We start from the raw sequence: 19,747 nt of genomic DNA, 5'->3' as shown, positions 1-19,747 counted from the left end.
AAATGAACTGAATACTTCTATTGGACACAATCAATGATATTCAACAAGGCATTATCAGCCTTCCTGGCATGCAGGTAGGAGTAGTAATAGGAAAAGCTTAGTGCTGGGTGGCAGTGCCACACAGGGATTCCAGCAGATTTCCACCTGTGGCTCACTGCCAGCACCGATCTTCCTCGCCTGGGAAAGGAGCCAGCCCTTGGTACCCATGGGAGGGAGGACAAGCTGTCCCTGCACTGCACAGCCAGAGCTGGGCCCCACGCTTTATCTGAGCTCAGGACCCCTGGTCCAGCCTGTCTCTGCAACAGAGCTCAGGAAAAAGGATACACATACAAGGTCATTTCAAAGAGTTGTTTCTGTTGCAGGAGAGAAAACCCAGAAACAAGCAATTCAAGCGGAAGTCCCATCAACATTCAAGAGCAGCCCTCTGCCCACTAAACACAACATAAAACCACAGAACGGTTTGGGTTGCAACAGATCTTAAAGATCGTCACTTCCCATCCCCCTGGTAAAGACACATTCAAAACACTGCTCTTGCAAAGTATTTCATAAGAAACTTTTGAAATAAAAATTTTATGACTTCATCTCAATGGGTCACAAATACATTGTCACTACAAATTTGATCACACCCCTCTCTTGTACAAGCGCTTAAATGGACTGGTTTGCCAAATGCATCCATTGATATTTTAAGATATGAAAAACATTACAGAAGTAATCTTGCTTCATAGAAGGGTTGTCCATTCCTGAGAAAAAAATCAAACTCTCTCTCTTTTTTTATTTATCTTGCAAATTAAAAAAAAGGTAAATCTCACACTTTAAAACCTTAAACTGCTATGAAACACTAGCTTTCAGTGAACTGCAAATAGAGAAATCATCCATTCAGAAATAGGTCTAATATTCAACAAGGCACAAGCTTAGCCAATTTCTGGAACAACTGATTTTTAAGGGATTAAAAAAAGGCAAAGGTTGTGAAAAGTCATCAAGAAGTAATGGAGCTGCTGAATCAAGCAGTCTCTTCTGCCTCATCTCAATTTTTTTTTTATTTGAGTGATCTGGGACTATGAAGTTTAATGCAAGTTTTAAGTTTTGGTTCATGCTGTTTGGTAGAACTTCAGTTTTATGACCATATTACTTTAATAATAATATTATGTGTGTTTCAGATTATAAAAGTATTAAAGTTAGCAGTTAGCTGTCTTCTTATAAAATTTCTGATGCAGTCAGAACAAAAACATTAAATATTGTTCTCTTAAATAAAAGACGCGTAGAAAAAAAAACAGTTTATGTCAAACACTTTTAAAAAGCTTCAAATTGCAAAACACTTGTACAGCAAATTTTCTACTTGGATGCACAATATCCACCTAAGGGGAGAAAAAATACAATATTATTTGATTACTTGTCCTTGTCAACTAAAATTAAGTGAAAAGCACAGTTCTTTGCTTAAATAAAAAGTAAGACTCATCAAGGTGTAAGAGATAATAGGGTCACTTAAAATGTAAACATTACTTACACCTGCCACAGGATAATGTGAGAGTAGATAGCTATTAAACCATCTTAAGTCTTGCAAGCTAGTGCTTGGATTTATGCCACAGAAAACTAGCCTACCAAGACACACATTCCTGACCTCAAGATTGTTTCTGGAACGAAACCTCAGTTATGTGTAAACTCCTTATCTTTGCTATGCCTGCTGCGAGTAACAGAATGTATCCCTTTTCCCTTAAACTGTATCTAGCAAATGTATCCTCAAATCAAGGCTGAAAAGTAGCTACACATTTTAAAAGATGCATCCTGGTAGTATCAAGCCAGACATCTTAACTCAAGTGAAAGGAAGTTTTCCTTAAACATCATTTAACAGAAAAATACCTTTTACAGGATCACATTAAATAACTCTGCCATTAATACTCTTGCCTTACTTCCAACTCCTGGCTTACTTTGTTATTACTCTCATTCACTGTAGCTCAAAGAGCCTGGCATCAAGTTAAGAACATTAGGTGCTCTTAAAAAGGTTATTTTAAGATGTTATTCCCCTTTCTAGCTCTTCTGTAAACTGACATTTGTTAACTCAAAATAAGGCCTTACAGCTTCAGCAAATTGCAGTACCTTTATTTAGTACACACGCAGTCTGCCCACAATTGCAGTTTACCATCTCTAACCATTCCTCTTTTATGGGAAGAGTGTTACAAAACAAGCAGCCTGTGCCTAACCTTTCTAACCTAAACACTGTCACTCCAGACAGGTACCACACTCTGCCAGCCACCATAAATAGAATGCAGAGCTTGAGAAGCTCCAAGTCCAAGATCTGTTTTCCCCTTTAGCATTTGTTTCTCTTTCCATTAATAATTCATCACAAAATTTCCAGAAAATACAAGTATCCAATACTGACAACACCAAGAAATCTTCCCTTTAGTATTAATAGCAAAATTATGCCTTCTACTGTATCAAACCTATCAACATGAGTTTGCACATGCTTTAAACAGGTTAAGTACCACTTCTCCATGTGGGCTCTAAAAGGTGTGATGCTTCACACCAGAGCTGAACTCAACTCACTGCTTGCTGACTCTCCTTGAAAATACATCAATGTACACTTCTGTAAAGGTTCAAAATTCCTAGAACTCCTTTCCAAGTCACCAGAAACACATAGTCAAAGACTAGACTGAAATAGTTTAGACTCTTAAAACACTTCCACTGCCCAATGCTTTAGGTACTTGTAGGGCTTCCCAAGCCTACAAGAAAAAGTTTGTATCAGAAAGGAAAAATAATACTAGTTGGAATTGTTTTACTGCTTGCAGCCAACAACTCCATTTCTCCCCTTGTAGAATTTTAATATCAGAATGAAAAACAAAACCTAAAAATTCCACATACCTACTTTCATCATAATAGCTTATAAACAATGAACTCTTAAACAGAGATGTGAGTTCACATATATTTATCCTCTAAAACACCCTGAATTTGAAAAATCTCTGAGAAGGTAAATATATGAGTTGAACAATCACACCTACATATCCCTTTCTCTTCCACAATGGAAACAAAAAACATTTTGTTCTTACTTTGTAACAGTTTTCACTTTGATAAAAGTTAAACTATATGCTGCCCCTCCCTTGCCCCATTCTACCAATAAAAAATTTATTCCTTAGAAATAGACAAGATACTAAAAAATATATGTGGACACGAAGAATAATTCCTATTTATATGAGAAAATCTCTGCCTGTATACAGCTTCATGTATGTGATAATCCTACTGGAAAACATTTTTCTTGTCAGATACTTCTTACTAGTTATTTGTTAACCTCTGGATAGCCAGCTCCCTCTTGCATTGAGACAAACACTGGGCCACTCCAAAATGAGTGAGGGAGTGAAAGAAAAGATAAGGCTGCATGGCTAAAAGCAAGGTGAGGACAGTGAGATCTCAACTCCTCCTTTCAAAAGCGCCTACATTGCCTCAATTGTTCATGGGACAGCAGTCTACATTTCACCTTAATTTACTCTTTGGCTATGGGTAAGACAGGAATATTTTCCATAGCAGTCATCCAAGTGCTTAAACTGCCTCAAGCAGCCTGAGCCCCCTGCCTTCCCACCCAGTATCTTGATTAACTGCAGTGGTGTAGGAGCTGAAGCACTCCTACAAGAATGTGCTCTGAAAGAGACTGGGGAAGTGATCTGGCTGCACATTCCCATGTCACTCTTTGTGGCCGAGGTATTACAGCTGCTAAGGCTGCTGCCTCAAATACTGCTCCAGCTGGATGCCTGCTTCCCCTTAACCCCTGCCTCCCTGCAAAACACACACACGCTTCTTCTGGGTCATCTCTCCAGAAAAGCAGAGAAAGAAATTAAGGAGACAACTTAAATCTGCACTAAAGGTTCAACTGCAGAAACAGCCAAGCCAGTGGTTTCCCTACAGCAGAGTCCCATCTAAATCAGCATTTTCACAGCCTCCACTGCTGCATCTCTCAGCCTCACATCTACACTTCCTTCCTCTGCTCGGCTCTGGCACAAATGCAGTGTGTGGCATTTCGGGTGCTCAGCAGCTGAGATCTTGACCATCTTCGTCAGACTTAAATTTTCCAGTTGCTTAACACAGCTGGGCTGGTTTGGTCAGGCCAATGAAAGTGTTAGCACAAGACAGAAAACAGTAACAGAATGAAGGGAACAGAGCAAGAGTATGACTGCAATAGCAGCAAACAACTTCAATCACTTTAAACTGTGGCTCTCCTCTTATACCACAGTAGGAGAAAAACGTGACAGCAACTTAAATTAACTTTTCTTAGCCAGAAACTGCTGCCATTATGGTTTTCTAGTGTGCTGAAGAAGTAAGAGTCAGTACAACTCAGTGAATGTATTGCCTTCTAACATTCTGCAGATGTTAATTAACTTTCAGAGCATTCCATGTGAGAGGCAAATAATGAAGATTTTAACACCATAGGTCCCTAGTCTTTTCCTTGTTCATTAATAGCATCCATGAATCCTAATCCCAAACCAATTTGTTTTCAAGTAAGGAAAAAAGTTATGTCTTAGATGAAATATCTAATCTTACATTCTGCTATATGAAACTGAATCACTGTTATTTTTATTGCTAAATGTGGAATCCTGAGTCAAATAATGAAGACTACCATAATACTTTACTGATAGCAGATTGTGGAACAAGCAGTTTACTATGGAACCAGAAGAACAGTTAGATATCTGTTCAGACCCAGTATTTGAAATGCATGATCACAATCACAAGAATACTTAACTTTCAGAAAAGAAAACAAACATCTCCCTCATGACCCCTATTTCCTATTTTAATTCTGCAGAACGTGACATCATTCATGCTGGAAAATTACTTAACAACAGGAATAATTTTTTTCAAACCTAAGTCTAAGAAGCAAGTTTTCCTTGGAAAGTTTCAATTTTTAAATTTATTCTGAGCGACAGATTAGAACACTGGACACTTACTAGCATGCACAAAGACAAAAAACAGGGTGGGTCACCTCTGCCTTTCACCAGTTTTACTCACAGAATTTCATGAAGCCATGAAATTTTGATTCCTTTTAGCAAGGAAAAGTCATCTTTTATCCCTAGGCAAAAAATGCATGTTAAGCAAACAGAAAACCACCACAAACTTACTCTCTAGCTCTTCTTTCTCAAAATTTGTATTGATAGTAGAGCTGATTTTGCCCATATCCACAACAGCTTCTTCATCATGACCCTGAAGAAACAAGACACAAGTTTAAGTTAAAACTAAATAAAACTGTTTTTTTCCTAAATTCCTAAATATATTCTGAAATAGTATGTCATCACTGAAAACCTACCCATCCAATTTTTCAAGAAAGCATTACTCTGTATTGAAGGAAAAGAGAGTAAATCAACAGATAGGCTAATACTGCAAAATTTCCTCCAATGTTCTTGATTTCATCTTATCAACAATCAGGACACACATTTCAAATCTGCAGTATTCTTTTAGTTTTTTGTTCAACAGCCATCAATCTACTTCAATAAAACAATTCATATATTTATAAAAATATACAGAAATTAATATTGAGAGATCTCAGGCTCTTCTCTGTAGGGGGCAATTCCTGTGTGAGATTTCCCAGCACAAATAAGAAGCTTTTTTCATCCAACCTAGTGTCTTTCCTAGACCAACAGCTCTAAAAATACCAAAATAACTGCTTCATTCAGGTTCAACAGCCAGCTTGTTAACCTAATTCACTTTTTTTTTAATCCACAAAGTTAAAAAGCAACAGTTTCCAGCAGACCTCTTCAGCTTCCATTCCTACTGAAACCACACTACTCCTAACACAAAATGTTTGAAATAGATATATGTTTATCTCTGAACACATCCCCTAATCATAGTTAGTCACTTTGCTAAAACAGACCTTAAAACTGCCTTTTGCTCAGTCTTGACCAAAATGAAGTAACCAAGTAGTAGAAATCTCAAGACCATCTCAGATTGATTTGACATCAAAACAACATTAAAGTTGCATTTCTCCAGGTGTTTGCATTTCTTAGAATAAAGTCTGCTTTTCACAGCTCACAAACTACAGCCTCCTGACAGAGCTGGTTCTCCAAAAGAACAACTGCCTAAGGGTGACATTTTACATCCAAATATAAGGGCAAGGCTAACGGCTAAAGATTACTGTCCCTGATCTTTCTGCTCCCTTGGGCACACACTTTTTTCCTTTAGGACAACCTAACCATCACAAAATCAGATAAAAAGTGCTTTTAAAAGGTATGGTTTCTTTGCTGTTTGTTTGTTTGGGGCGGGGGGAGGAGGTGTTAGCTTTTTTTATAACAACTTGATTAGTTTTCCATTAGATCAGCTCACCAAAGTGGCTTCTCTTGTGGCTGTATGACAGCTAGATCCTCCACAAGTTTTATCTGTTTGATCACTGCTTCTAGCAGCATTTACACTGACCTGATGCATTTAGACCAGTCCATGGAGGATCTGTGATAATGGTTTCATAAGGGAAAAACAGAAGCCTAATTCAAGAGTGTTACAGGAACTGGGAACCCTAAGAGTGGTAACATTCAACTAAACTTTGGTCTTAGAATTGCGCAATTACTTTATATATAGAACAAGTTTGTCACCTCACAGGAAAAGTGGCAAGGATGAAAAACAACATATCTGTGTGTAACAGGTACAAGCTAAAACATACTGTATCAACTCCCACTTAAAAAAAAAAAAAATTAAACACAGAACTCCTTGTTCTTAACAAAAAGCATCTTTATTATAGGATATTGTGTGCATATACACAAAAAAAATCTAAATATTTAACTACTGAGGAAAGAAGATTAAAGAATATGAAGATGATGAGCACCACATGCTGGGAAAAAAAATCTGATGAGGTTTAACAAAAGGATAGATGCAGCTACACCACAAAAAAACCAAAAGCAGCTGGCACTATGCAAATAGGTAAAAATACAAGAGTATGGCAGAATAAACATCTGAAAACTAAATACAAGTAAATTCTGGGCTGTGTCCCTGAAAATAGGGTTTCCAAGAAAGGCATTGCACAGTAACCTTTGTCACTACTGCTGCACTGTAGTGACAGCAGAGTTTTGCATGTGGATTAGAAAAATCAAAACACTGAACACTCTCACAGAGCTACAATTTTAAAAATTGAGGCAATGTCTGTTGGGCAAGACTGTGAAAATGTTCCAAGAACCTGTTAATAAAGAAGTGATAAAATTTCTTCAAGTATCATGGTAATAAGATTGGAGGGGAGTGTAGGGGGACACAGTATATTCCTATCTCCTACACACCAAAATCAAGCGTACTATAGTACACTCTTGTTCACAGAAACAGATACTCACAGTATGTATGTTACCATAAAACTCCAAGTAGAGATGGAAATAGATGGAAGAATTAGAAAAAAAGACGTAGAAGAAAGATTTTCTCCAGACGATACAAACAACATAGCAGCAGAAAACTACGTACACACCATCAAAAACATACACATAAGGAAATATTTTTATCTCCCAACAACATTTTGAAACTGGATTTGCTGTATGCCCTATATCACGTTATTAATCCTTATCACCCTTTGCTTTAGTAAAAGAGGTTCTCAGCCAAACTCATACATACAGAAGCAGCCTTCAAAAACCACATCACGTGAAAGTAACGTCTTTTAAGATTAGATTACAGGAAGGCATGCGTGCCCTTGCAAACCATTCTATCACCATCTCAAAGTACTCAACATATGCATAGACTCTTCCCAAAATAAACCATTAACAACCACAAATATCATACATGAAGGAAGCATATCATTTACAGCCTTTGTTCAGAAAAACACAAAGCATCATTTTAACATATCTGTTTTGTGATGCCAAGAGCAAATCCCAGTATGAGACACTTTTGCCTTAGGTCAGGTAAAAAAATCAAAATATTCAAATACATTATAAAGTAATTCCAAACTACAACCTTTTCCTGGTTATAAATAAAGTCTGTAGGGCACAGATTTCCAGTAATTATAAATGATCTATCATGTCAGTTGAAGGCATGAAGAGAGGGAAAATTCTACAGTTGCTGTTTTAGTTCTCTCATCTACTTTCTAAACTTTTTATGTAAACAAAGAATAAAGGGTTGTGGAAAACTTGTCAACTTCCCTTTTTTAGGCAGAGAATGACTGGACCTTAAAGCAAGTATTCCTGGACAGTTTACCATTCACTGCATGTGAAATTTTATGCATGACAATCCCACAGATGCCCAAACACAGCTGATGTAGACAAGCCAAAGTAAAATTCTATACTAATTTAGAATGTATGTAGCTTTCACTTTCAGTCAAAAGAACAATTGAGAAGGGGAAAAAAGCCAATACAAGCAGAAATCAAGGTGCCCCAGGGAGAGATTAAGCTTTCACCCTTTGGTTTGTTTTTTTTTGTTTTGTTTTGTTTTGGTTTTTTTTTTTTTAACAAGAAGGTAATTCATAAAAACAGAACAAATCCAGAGTACTTCAAAAGAAAAAATAAAAAATAAAAGAAAAAGCCTAGCACATTGTATTAAGATACACTAAGTGTACTTTTTCCTAACACCAGATTTCTGGATACTCAAACATGGTGCAGAAACAACCTCCAGTAAAACCTTCATATTCAGTTAGAGGTGCCTGCATACACTAGTATCTGTCTTCTCAGCCTTCTATCTCTCCTCAGCATGAAAATGAAATCCATTTCCAAATGCTATAGATCAGACAAGACTTTCAAATACACAGTGCTCCAGCAGACTCCCAGTAGGATTCCTCTTGTCACCTCTGGTTTTCAAATGTCTTTTCTCAGTCTGTGAGAAAAGTAATTCCCCCTTGCAGAAAAACAAGCAGCAGAAATTAACGCTACTTATTTACCTTCTCAAACGTCTGTCATCATTTAGTATAGTACACTTTTGGTATCTACCATATTAACACTACATGTTTTTTTAAACCAGTATTGAAAAAAAGGTCAATCCTAATTTGCATGCATTTTTATAGAAAGCACTGAGTCTGGAAGAACTGACAAGCTCCAGCAGTACGTGGCAGCCACAGTCTCAAGGACTAGCACGAATATGACGCGTGGAGTATCAAATCCAAAGGCAAGTTTCCACTGTCATCTCTGCAAGCACTTCTCACCATGCAGCTCACTTAACCTTGTGCAGTCACACACACGACAGATTTCAGACAGGCAGGCTGCCAAAGTGCATTACTGAATAACCACTTCCAAGACAGACAACTTGCTAGAAGCACATTTTTAAGGTACTTGAAATAGAGTTCAATCAAATCATTCTGGTGATAGACAGTGATCATAAATGGCTTATACAGCTAACTGTAAACCTTTGGAATCTATGAGCAATACAGTAACTGTGTTAAGAATAATTTGAGCTCAACATTTAAGACCATTACTTAGCTAGATCAATGTTTATGTGCTCCATCTACTAATCCCAACTCAGGATGGGGAGGGAGGAGTGCACTCATATCAACTTTTTTCCTTTATACATCTGTCCCTGGCCAACAGTTTAACACTTCTTATTTTAATTATATTCTAATACAATTGTTTACACCATCCCAGTGGTCCTACATGCTGCTTTGTGACTGTAACTGTGTCCCAATCTCTCTGGCTCAAAGAGAAAGCAAACAGTTCTGCCCTTCTTCCAACAAGAACCCATGGATACATCTCTGCTTTTGTAGACACAGGAGATCTGGTAGACAGAATTTAGTTCATAGGCTGGAATGTGGCACTAACAAATCATCCCTCTCAAAACAGAACCACACCCTGCTTCCAGACCCAACTGGCAAACCTTTGTAACACACTACTCTTGATCTACCAAGCTCAACAGCATTGAGAATTTGTGCACAGTGCATTTTGCCCTTCACACTTTTTCCTTCCTTCTTTCACCACCAGTAAGTACATTGGAGCAGTTCAGCTGGATCAAACCATCCATCAACATGCTGTCTGCAAGAGGACATAACAGGAGAGGACCACAGCAATAGTGCAAACTGAATCAGTGTCAACAGTGGCTTGACTTTAGGAAGCACAGCCAAAGCAGGACTCTCATTTTATTATCAGCCCTCCTTTGTGGGATCTGCATTCAGGAGACAGCTATGACAGCCATCAAAAAAAGCTCCAATGACAAAAACAAACAAAAAAATTAATTAACATAAGATTGCTGATATTGCTCTGCTTCAAAAATTAAGGCTTGGCTATAAAATAATTAAAAACCTTCATTTTGACCATATATCTCAAAAATAATCAAGAGTAACTACAAAACCTCATTTTCCAAATATATCCAGGTATGTGTGTGTACATTTACAAAATATTTTTAAATGGACCTTTTTCAAAAATAGATAAACCAATATAGATAACAGGTCTCCCCCTGCTACCCATACAAAGCACCAAGCAGCCCTAGTTAAAAGTGAGTAAATAGGAAGGGGTTGTTGACACAGTTTACCTGCAGGAACAACTAACAGAAGCACTTGGTAAGTTCTAAATATATTGTTTTACTTCTCTTTCAGACTGATTCTGCTTTTAAAACAGAGGGAAGATGAGCCCACAGTGGGCAGAAGGGCAGGCATCTCTAGTTGCTGCCACCTTGTAGGACAACCAGAATACAAAAAAAAAAAAAAAAAAAAAAAAATCAAAGTTCTTTCTAAATAACAGTAAGTGAAGGTATTAGGCAGTCTATCAAACTGTTCAACTTTAGTTGGACTGCACAGGTGGACCTTTAGATGCATTTGAAGTAAGTTCTCTGGGCAGTCTCTATGCAGCAATATTGAAATGTCAGAAGCTGCCAGAGTGATGAAACACTATCAGCTCTAAATCAAGCACATCAACCTAACAGCCAAGGAAAAATGCACCAAATATAAATGAGCCCTGTCTCATTTTGTCATCGTACAATTTTTAGCTGGCCTTCCCCTCTAAATATATACAGATGAGAGCACAATTAATAATAATTCACAAACAGAACACTTGCCAGGTTTAAAATAGGAAGCATACTGCTGATGGGTTCCCCCTCAGTTGTATTTTCTATGGTCTCCTTTGCACAGAACAGCTGCTTTCCAGGGTTTTCTCCCCTACTATCTTAGCAGAGGGTATTGCTCAAGCACTGAAGGAATGACTCCAGATCAGCTCAATGGCTTTGGTGTCACCACACACACACCCTTTTCCTGTGAATTTTACCTGTGCTTATACAATTCCTATTTCACACAACAATCCTCACATATAAATGACAGCCCCTCCTAACCAAAGCTACACTCAGAGCCATGCAGGAAGGTGTGACACTTAGATTTATTTCAGTAAGACCATAACTATAACGGAAGAGGTTAGGGATACTTAGACATTTTTTTAGCCTACTAATCCTCTAATTAACTGCTCGGCTTGCCTTACTAAATACATCTGACCAATCTGCTTCTAGAAGACTTACAATAAACACAGCAGCTCTACAAACCTTGTTTGGACAAGTATGTCCAAAAGATATCAACAGACTTCAGACAGACTCTCCAGAAGTTTCATTGTACTTTTAATTTTCCAAAACTGTAAGTAAGGGCACTAAAGATGTGTATGTGTTACTTAAGCACCACAAAACCCAAGCCCTTTCAGGAAAAAAGCAATTCTAAACACGCTAATGTTTTGCTTCTTGCACCATTGAAATCTAATGTTTATAAGTAGTTTTATCTCAGTTCTAGCAGGCCTTACTCCAGCCAGGGTCACATTGAACACCACAACATACTAGAGAAGCCATGTCCCATTCCAGAAAAACTAAACATGTCTTTGGACAGTAAACCAAGTGTTTGTGTTAATCTCAAGAGGAAATTAAATTGCAAGAAGAAGTGAGAAAGAAAAGGAAACGTAATACCAACAAGAGACTGGCTGTGAATGACTATCAACCATGGCACACCACAGCAATTCATCCAAAAAACTGGATTAGAACAAGCACAAGAAAAACGGATGGCTTGATTCCTAGCCAAGTATGGGTAAGGTGCAGGTGAGTGTTTGATAAAAATTAGATGCCCATTTGAATTCAGCCCGAGTATTCTGCAAGCCAGAAAATTCAACACCATGCATAAACTTAGCAAATGCTGTCACCAATCCAACACAAGATATCAAATTGCGTTACTAATATTATAGTAGCTGTTTTACAAAGTTGCATTTTATCACTGCCTCACAGTACTAAATTTCATTCAAAAAAAAAATCCATATCTCCATTCACTGAAATGCAATTAAGTGAATTCCTGAAATTACAGGTAAAAAAAAGCAGAAGTACCATAATGTTTACAACCAGTCACCTCATATCCTTGCCTAGTCTCCTGGGCATATGCATGCTTGATAAGAGTTCTGTGCCCAGAGCTGAAAGTAGCACCACAATTAAAATCAAAAATCAAACACTGTACTTCAGAGACCTTGACAAACAAAAGGCCACTGCAATCTAATGCACTCTAACACATCTAAATCAAACTTTTTCTTATGCTCACACAAGGGGATAGAAAATTTAGTTGTCATATATAAAATCATTCAGGGATCTTTAGAGTTTTACACCTTAGGAAAATTCTATCCCATAATTTCAGTTTCCAGGAAACTTTCAAAGTAATAATCCCAGTTACACGCTGCAGTTATATGGTAATGACAGCCCATACAACAGCTAAGCAATAGCTTGTAATTAATACTAGAATTCATTGCACAAACTCCCACAAATGGAGGTTTTTTTATCTGTGCCACTGAGGTCTGAACAAAATGTTATCTCCGTGAACACTTTACCTCAGTTACACAGCTCATTAAGTTCACTTTCCTTTTCTTGCAAAAAGGAACAATTAACCAGCTAATTCAAGATTCTCTACCAGAAACATCCCTGCTATATTTGCACAGAATCAAGCAAAGCCACAGTTAATAACCTTCAAATTAAGAAATGCTGACTCAAAATAACTCAAAAGAAACAGCCAAATCCAAAATACTCAACCACTCTCTAAGTCTGGTAGTACACTATCACAATTGTAAGAGCACGTTTTCTTTCTGAATTAAGCTGGTTACTATAATCAAGCAATTCTAACAACACAGCAAATATCTTCCCTAATACAGAAATCTCCACTCAAACTACTACTTCTATCACCAGATCTTTCTTTATTCCACAACTAGTGAGCCTAAGGTAGCACACAATTCTTAGCCACAGCTGCTAAATACCGCTTGCAACAAATCACATTCGAGCCATTATTACGTTACACAGCTGCTATTTACATACAGGTTGCATTTTCTTCCCTTGACGAGCTTCTTCCATGCTGATGTGCAGAAGCAGAGAATGCCCTTGTGCGAGACCCTGCAGTGAACCTCCCCAGAGATCAGAGCCTGCGCGTACATGACTGCTTTAGCTGCCTGTGCCTGACACAGATGTACTCCGGGAAATTGCTCCCCAGCCAATCGCTCCCAGGCCACTGACTACGGCTACCGCAGGGTTGCACAGCAGCAGAATGGAAAAGACGGCATGCCTTCAATTCCAGCTCAGGGAATACCAAAAAAGGAACTGAACTGAGTTCCACACTGCAAATTTTCTGCATCAACAGCTGCTAAGAACAGCTCCAAGGTAATATTTTTTGCTCTGATCCAAGACTTCCTTAGCACTACAAAACGCATTTGTACCTCGGGTCCCAGAACAGAACAACACAGAAGTCAAACATCTGCTAAGTGTGTTTATAGCTGTATTATCAACCTTTTACCAAATATTCATTCCAATACAAGTGTTTGGTTTTGGGTTGTTGTTTTTTTTAACATAAACTATATATTCTTATTTTCTTGTTCAACAAAATAAACCAAGGCTTCCTAAAAAGAAAAATCCTTTTTTTCTGGTCCCCTCCTGTTGAAAAGGTGAAAAAGCATTGATGTTAGCTCCAATTAATCTCACGTGTCCTCCCAGAGAAAGGTGTCTCTGTTTCAGGTATTACATGAGTAGCTGTACTTTTTTCCTTCCTTAAGCCAACCTTTGAAAAATGCAGCCTCTACTCCAGCAGATCAAAGTCAGAGCTTCACTTCACTCTTACTCTCTCCATCACTGATATACCCTAACTTCCTTGTCTCATCATAAAATGCTCAGGGAAACTGGCTCTTTAAGGAGTTATCTATAACTTAACCTTTAAGACATGCCACTGCCTTTCTTGTTCTTTTTCCTTTTTTTATTCCTATGTCTTGTTTGATGAGAACTCTAGCAATGAAGCTGGACTGGTGCCACCCCAACCAACAAACAACTTGGACAAAATAGAACAAGTAACATACTGTCCATGAACTTGGTGCAAATTGTGCAACTATGAAGATGATATTTATCACCTAACTACAGAGAAATCAGCAGGCCACATTCAGTTCCTCTCAGTGCCTCAGTCCAGAAAATTCTCTGACCATAGGCTAATAGAAGTATTCTCGGATAGTGCTGACAAGAGAGTTTAAAAGTAGTTTGTTTCCACTCTGTAAATAGAAGCTCATTCTAACGCACGTATACATCTTTTAACTTCCAAGCTACTGAAGGCCTCTCTGCTGCCATATGTAAATGGCTATAAACTAAATTATTCATATAGAAAGCACAAAGTTAAACATATATATATCAGATACCCTAACTCTTAGTGATTTCTTCTAAACTGGGCATTCTAAATCACACCTATTCTTTCCCTAATGCAGAGAACAGATTCATGCAGTTCTTCAGCTGCTCAGATGAATACTGAAACAGCTATGATGGACTGTGTCCTGGTGCCTCTCCCACACTCCAAAGAACTGTTCCTTAGCATAAACCCATACTAGAAATAATTCAATTACTACAAGTAAAAAATATGTTTGTTTAGGTTAGGAGTGGGTGTGTGAAGGGAAAATAGGCTGTCTATTCCTTAGGGATAGAATAAGAGGGGTGGGAATCACACATTGGATTTTTTTTTAAATTTTTATAAGTTTGGGAAAAAGTACTTGCTTGGTTTGAATACTTAAAGAAAAAAAAAAAAACACTCTGAAGCAGCTAATTGAAATTTCTTTATGGTCTGTAGTCAACCAATTCCTTGTTAACAGTCACTCAGTCTTGGAACAAAACAAACAAAAAAAAAACCACTCAGAAGCAATACAAGCACGTTTTTTTCAAACAGATGGAAGTTTTTGTCTTTTAAGTCCCATACCAAAACACTTTGTGGATAAACGTCTGCTCTTCCCTTAGAGTAAATACCAGGAAAAAGCTTCCCATCAAATGGAGAACAGCAGAGCAACTTCAAACTGCAATTGTCTCAACATGTTTAACTACATAAGTATTCTAAAACAAACTGTAGGCAAATATATTCAAAACTATCACATCCTTGAACATGTTCAGTGACAACAATGTGAGAACTCAGAGCAGAACTATTTGTGCTGGGGCAATATTTTAACCATGTTTGATGCTGCAAAAAAATCCCTAAGAAGAGTATGAGGGCTTTTTTTTTTAAAATAAAAGTTTTCATCTTTTCCCAAGTGATATACAATTCTGATCACAGTCCATTATGGAGAGGCAGTGAACTGCCTTACTGTAAGGTCTGCAGAGCGTCTAGCAGGCAGAGCTGTGCTTAATCTGCCATTCTGAAATGGCAGGACATTTAAAGTAGCTGCAGTAAGCAGGACTGAGCTCTCAGCAGGATTTAACATGAGCTCCAGCCCAGCTGCTATCAGACAGTCAGATATGAGCACAAGGAAAATGAGTGCCTGTGTTTGCTTGCAGAGAAACCATACTAACATACCCATACCTGCAGCTCCGTAAACTCTGTATCTATTGATGCTTTAAAATCCTGATCTGGGGGGTTAGGAGGTGGGGGTGCTAAGAGTTGCATCCATAGTCCAAAATCAACCCCTAGTTATATGAGTAAATTAGATCAGGGAGTTGGAGCTGATGATCCCTATGTTTCCCTTCCAATTCAAATTAGTCTGTGACACTATAACTATCTTTTCTAACATTGCAGCCCCAAAAAACCAACCCAGTCCACTGCCAACCTTCTGCTGAAAGGACAGCATCTAATAAGCTCTAAGCATCTCTGTTTAGGAAAGAATTTAAAAAGCTAGAAGTAATTATGAGACAGCATGACAATACTTCTAAACGAGGCTTTATTTTGGAGGGGGTGAGGGTAGCCCAGGCCATGGGGGCAGTCAGGAGAGAGGCAAGGTGCTTGGGGATTATGACGATGACGGGGGCAAGTCGTACATCACAGTCTAAAGTTCATAGGTCAAACACCTCTTCAGATGGTTTTGTTCAGCTTCTGACCAAAGGAGAACCTACTAACTCTAATATATTAAGGTAGCTTCCTAGAAGTTTCTATTACGAAGAAATTAAATACAGAGTATTCCTTTAAAGAATTGTTACTGCCTTAGCAAGGGAACACAGAAACCTTTGCTGGCAGTGGCTCATCACTTAATGAATAAAACTAACCATAAAATCCAAAAGTCATACTGCCTACAAGTATTTTTCAGAACACAATTTCTACATAACACCTATTTCTCAAGACATACATCTGCACAGCATGCTTCAGCTTGCCTCAGTTTGCAGCGGCACGTAGACATGGAACTGGGTTTTTCCAAAATACAAAACGAAGAAAAAAGATAGACGTATTCTGTACAGATATTCTCTGGTGAATTGCCCCAGTAGTGGAGTCTTGGGTTTCTCAGCACATTGCAGGACAGCTTTTAGAAGCCACCAAGATGCCAAGAGCAAACAAGAGGAAGATCACTAGTTTAAGCCCTCCTGACATTATACAATTGCACGTCATTTGGACAGCTGAATACTTATTCTCTAGAGATCCCCTGAAATTTATAACCTGAACCCTCATTAACAGCAAGATTACTATGTTCTCTAGTGTACTACTTGATTAATCACACCACATTCTGATCTGAATGCACTGATGATGTAGAAAAACAAAAGATGTGTGTAAAGTTTTCCAGGACATGTTCCAGGACTCAAAACCATCCCTCAGCACAGATGGATGAAATTCACCATGTTCCAACAGAACCCCACCAACATCTCACAGCAGCATGTGTGAGCATGTGATCAGCTCATGTCTGTCACCATGTCAGTGAGCTAGGGCTAGGGAGGGTTGGCTGATTTGATTTGCTGGGGTTTTCAGGAGGTTGGGTTTTTAAACTTTGGGGAGTTTTCTGTTGTTTTTTCTGGGGGTGGGGGGGGAAGGGATGGTAAGGAGACACAGAGGAATTCAAAGCTGCTCACTTTACAACTGTAACATATTGCCTTTAGCTAAATTCATCTCCAGGCATCCTGGCAGCATTTTTGAGAGATATTCTAGTTTTTCTTTGCTCTATAGCCACTTGTATAAATATTCTAAATTATGGAGAGGTTTGGGCTGGAAGGGAACCTTGAAGATCACCAAGTTCCAATCTCCCTGCTGTGGGCAGGAACACCTTTCTCAGAGCTGCTCAGAGCTCCAACCTGTCCTTGAGCATTTCCAGGAATAGGGCATCCACACTTTCTCTGGAAATCGTGCTTCAGCGTCTCACCACTCTCACAGTAAAGAGTTTTCCCTCACATCTAATTTAAACCTACTCTCGTTCCACTTGAACCTATTCCCCTTTGCCTTGTCACTGCATTCTCTCATAAACAATCTTGCCCCTTCTTACCTGTAGTCTCCTTTCAGGTACTGGAAGGCCACAATTAGATCTCCAAAGTCTTCCTTTTTCCAGGCTGAACAACCCAAAGTCTCTCAGCCCTTCCTCATAGATGTGCTCCATCCCTCTGATCAATTTGGTGGCCCTCCTCTGGATTCCCTCCAAGAGTCAATGTCCAAATATTAAACACTTATCCTCTAGATTAATTCCCTAGAATAGATGGCATCTTTGTGAACAGCTGATGAGCCCAGATATGAAGCAGCATAATAAGAGACAGATAATTTTATCTTGCTTTTATTGACATTATTTAAAGTGCTTGCATAAGAAGGCCTTTCCCTGACAGCAAATCCTCAGGAGGTAAACAGCAAAAGAAAAAGAAAAAAAATAAATTAAAAAAAGTCAAATCCAATTACTGAGTTAGGACAAATTGCTCAAATACAACCAAACCAAACAACACCCAAACAGAACAGCTCCTTGACAAGAACATCAACCATCAGCAGCTAATAAATAGAAGAATTCTTTCCATGAATGGTGCAGTTTTTGAATGATTATTCACCTATATGTTGTTTCACAGAAAAGCAAAAAAATTAATCTCACTAATACACAGGAATTCAAGGCTTAATTCTTCACCTTTGCCTTTCCCTGCATCTCAAATTCTCTATTCATATAAGTAACGCTGAGGAAGGTATTTGAAATCCTTGTAGCAGGAATGCCAGTCAGATTATTACCCTGTTACACATGCTGAATATGAACCAGCCACCAGTGTACTAGCAAGCCTCTACCACAACAAATTCACAGCTACCTAAAAGGAATAAGTTTTAGCAATCCACACATATTAATAAAGCAGACAGTACCAGAAAGCTGCAATTGCTGTGTTGTGCTAGTGCTGACCACAACGTGAACCCGCAACATACCAGATCAGGGAACTGATCCAGCAATAAAATTGCACTGACGGTATTTTGCCACTTTAATTCAGATGCCACTCAGTACCAGTGAGGTGCAGGCAGAGGAGACTGCTGAGCCCAGAGGAGGTAGAGCTGGACCATGGGGTAACTGCAGCAAAGCCTGGCTCAGACTGCAGTGGAGCCACACACTTTCACTGCTGTAGCTTCACACCCCAGCTTGGAGAAACAGCGAGGTACCAGTCACATCACCTTCCACTCTTCTCATAATATTTTGACAATGCAACATCTTTGCCTTACCTTGGATCTGATACTTTTCCACTTCTGCCCCCTTCGCCTTTCCTCACTCTCACAAGCACCAGGCTTTTCCCCTGCCCTTGCACACACTGACAAGATGCCTTCCAGACTAAAGGACACCCAGAAGGTGAGGAGGCACATCAGCCACAGGCACACACACACAGAAAACACCCCAGAGGACATGGTAATAATGCTGGTGGTATGCAACATCACAGGTTGAACTTCAACAAGCATCACTCTGGTTACTTCAGAAAAGTAGGCATGATACACTGTCACTTGAAAAGAATCAAAAAAATTCTGTGCTACTGTCAATTTGGAAACTGTGGAGACTTAGAAGCTAATAGAAAAGGTTCAATTACGTGAAAAATGAGGCCAGACTGGCCACAGTCACTAATATTATGCACTCAGGCTAAGTGCTAGGCAAAGGGAAGCAGCCCAAAAAACTCCCAATTGTGAAAGCAAAGTTCTTCAGTAGAAGCGCAGAGGCGAAAAATCGAAGAAGTTGGTGGTGCCTGTGTGTTTGTGGAATAGAAGTTTTTGTTTTATTCAATTTTTTTTTTAAATAAAGACAACATGCAAAATGAGCCAAAAAAATAAAACACCAGCATTGGTGGTTCAGTGGTAGAATTCTTGCCTGCCAAGCGCGAGGCCAGGGTTCGATTCCTGGCCAATGCAGTTGGTACTTCTAGGGAGGTGATTCCGTGACTTCATTCCAGTGAGACCCCACCTGGTTCCCAGCACAGGAATGACATGGACTTGCTGGAGAGAGCCCAGAGGAGAGCCACCAAGATAATTAGAGGGATGGAGCACTTCTCCCTGGAGGAAAGGCTTTAAGTCTCTTGCACTTCAAATTGAAAGAGAGTAGACTCCATTAGATATCAGGAAGAAATTCTTTACTGTCAGGTGGTGAGGAATTGGAACAAGTTTTCCAGAGAAGCTGTGGCTGCCCACCCCTGAAAGTGTTTAAGGCCAGGTTGGATGGTGCTCTGAGGAACCTGGTCTTCTTGAAGGTGTCCCTTTTCA

General features: G+C 38.9%; 1 protein-coding gene, 1 non-coding gene and 1 pseudogene across 5 annotated transcripts in view; 2 read left to right on the top strand and 1 right to left on the bottom strand.

Moving 5' to 3' along the window:
* The window catches only part of SLC4A7 (solute carrier family 4 member 7), a 91,165-nt gene that overhangs the window by 52,041 nt on the left and 19,377 nt on the right, over positions 1-19,747 (bottom strand). For 2 of the 4 annotated variants that reach the window (XM_056484428.1, XM_056484426.1), the window contains exon 2: positions 5,097-5,178. In XM_056484428.1, the coding sequence (XP_056340403.1) occupies positions 5,097-5,178 (82 nt within the window). Of the gene's footprint in view, positions 1-5,096; positions 5,179-13,164; positions 13,303-19,747 lie in introns of those variants that run through there. The other 2 variants (XM_056484427.1, XM_056484429.1) reach the window with 2 other exon arrangements.
* Positions 18,822-19,255, top strand: LOC130249793 (60S ribosomal protein L27a-like; annotated as a pseudogene).
* Positions 19,329-19,399, top strand: TRNAG-GCC (transfer RNA glycine (anticodon GCC)). The gene has a single exon. It is a non-coding gene; the product is annotated as a tRNA-Gly (tRNA).

This window comes from Oenanthe melanoleuca, chromosome 2, assembly GCF_029582105.1.
Source record: "Oenanthe melanoleuca isolate GR-GAL-2019-014 chromosome 2, OMel1.0, whole genome shotgun sequence".
Classification (NCBI taxonomy): domain Eukaryota; kingdom Metazoa; phylum Chordata; class Aves; order Passeriformes; family Muscicapidae; genus Oenanthe; species Oenanthe melanoleuca.
The sequence above is the reverse complement of the archived record's forward strand: the minus strand, read 5'-3'. Positions and strand labels throughout refer to the sequence as shown.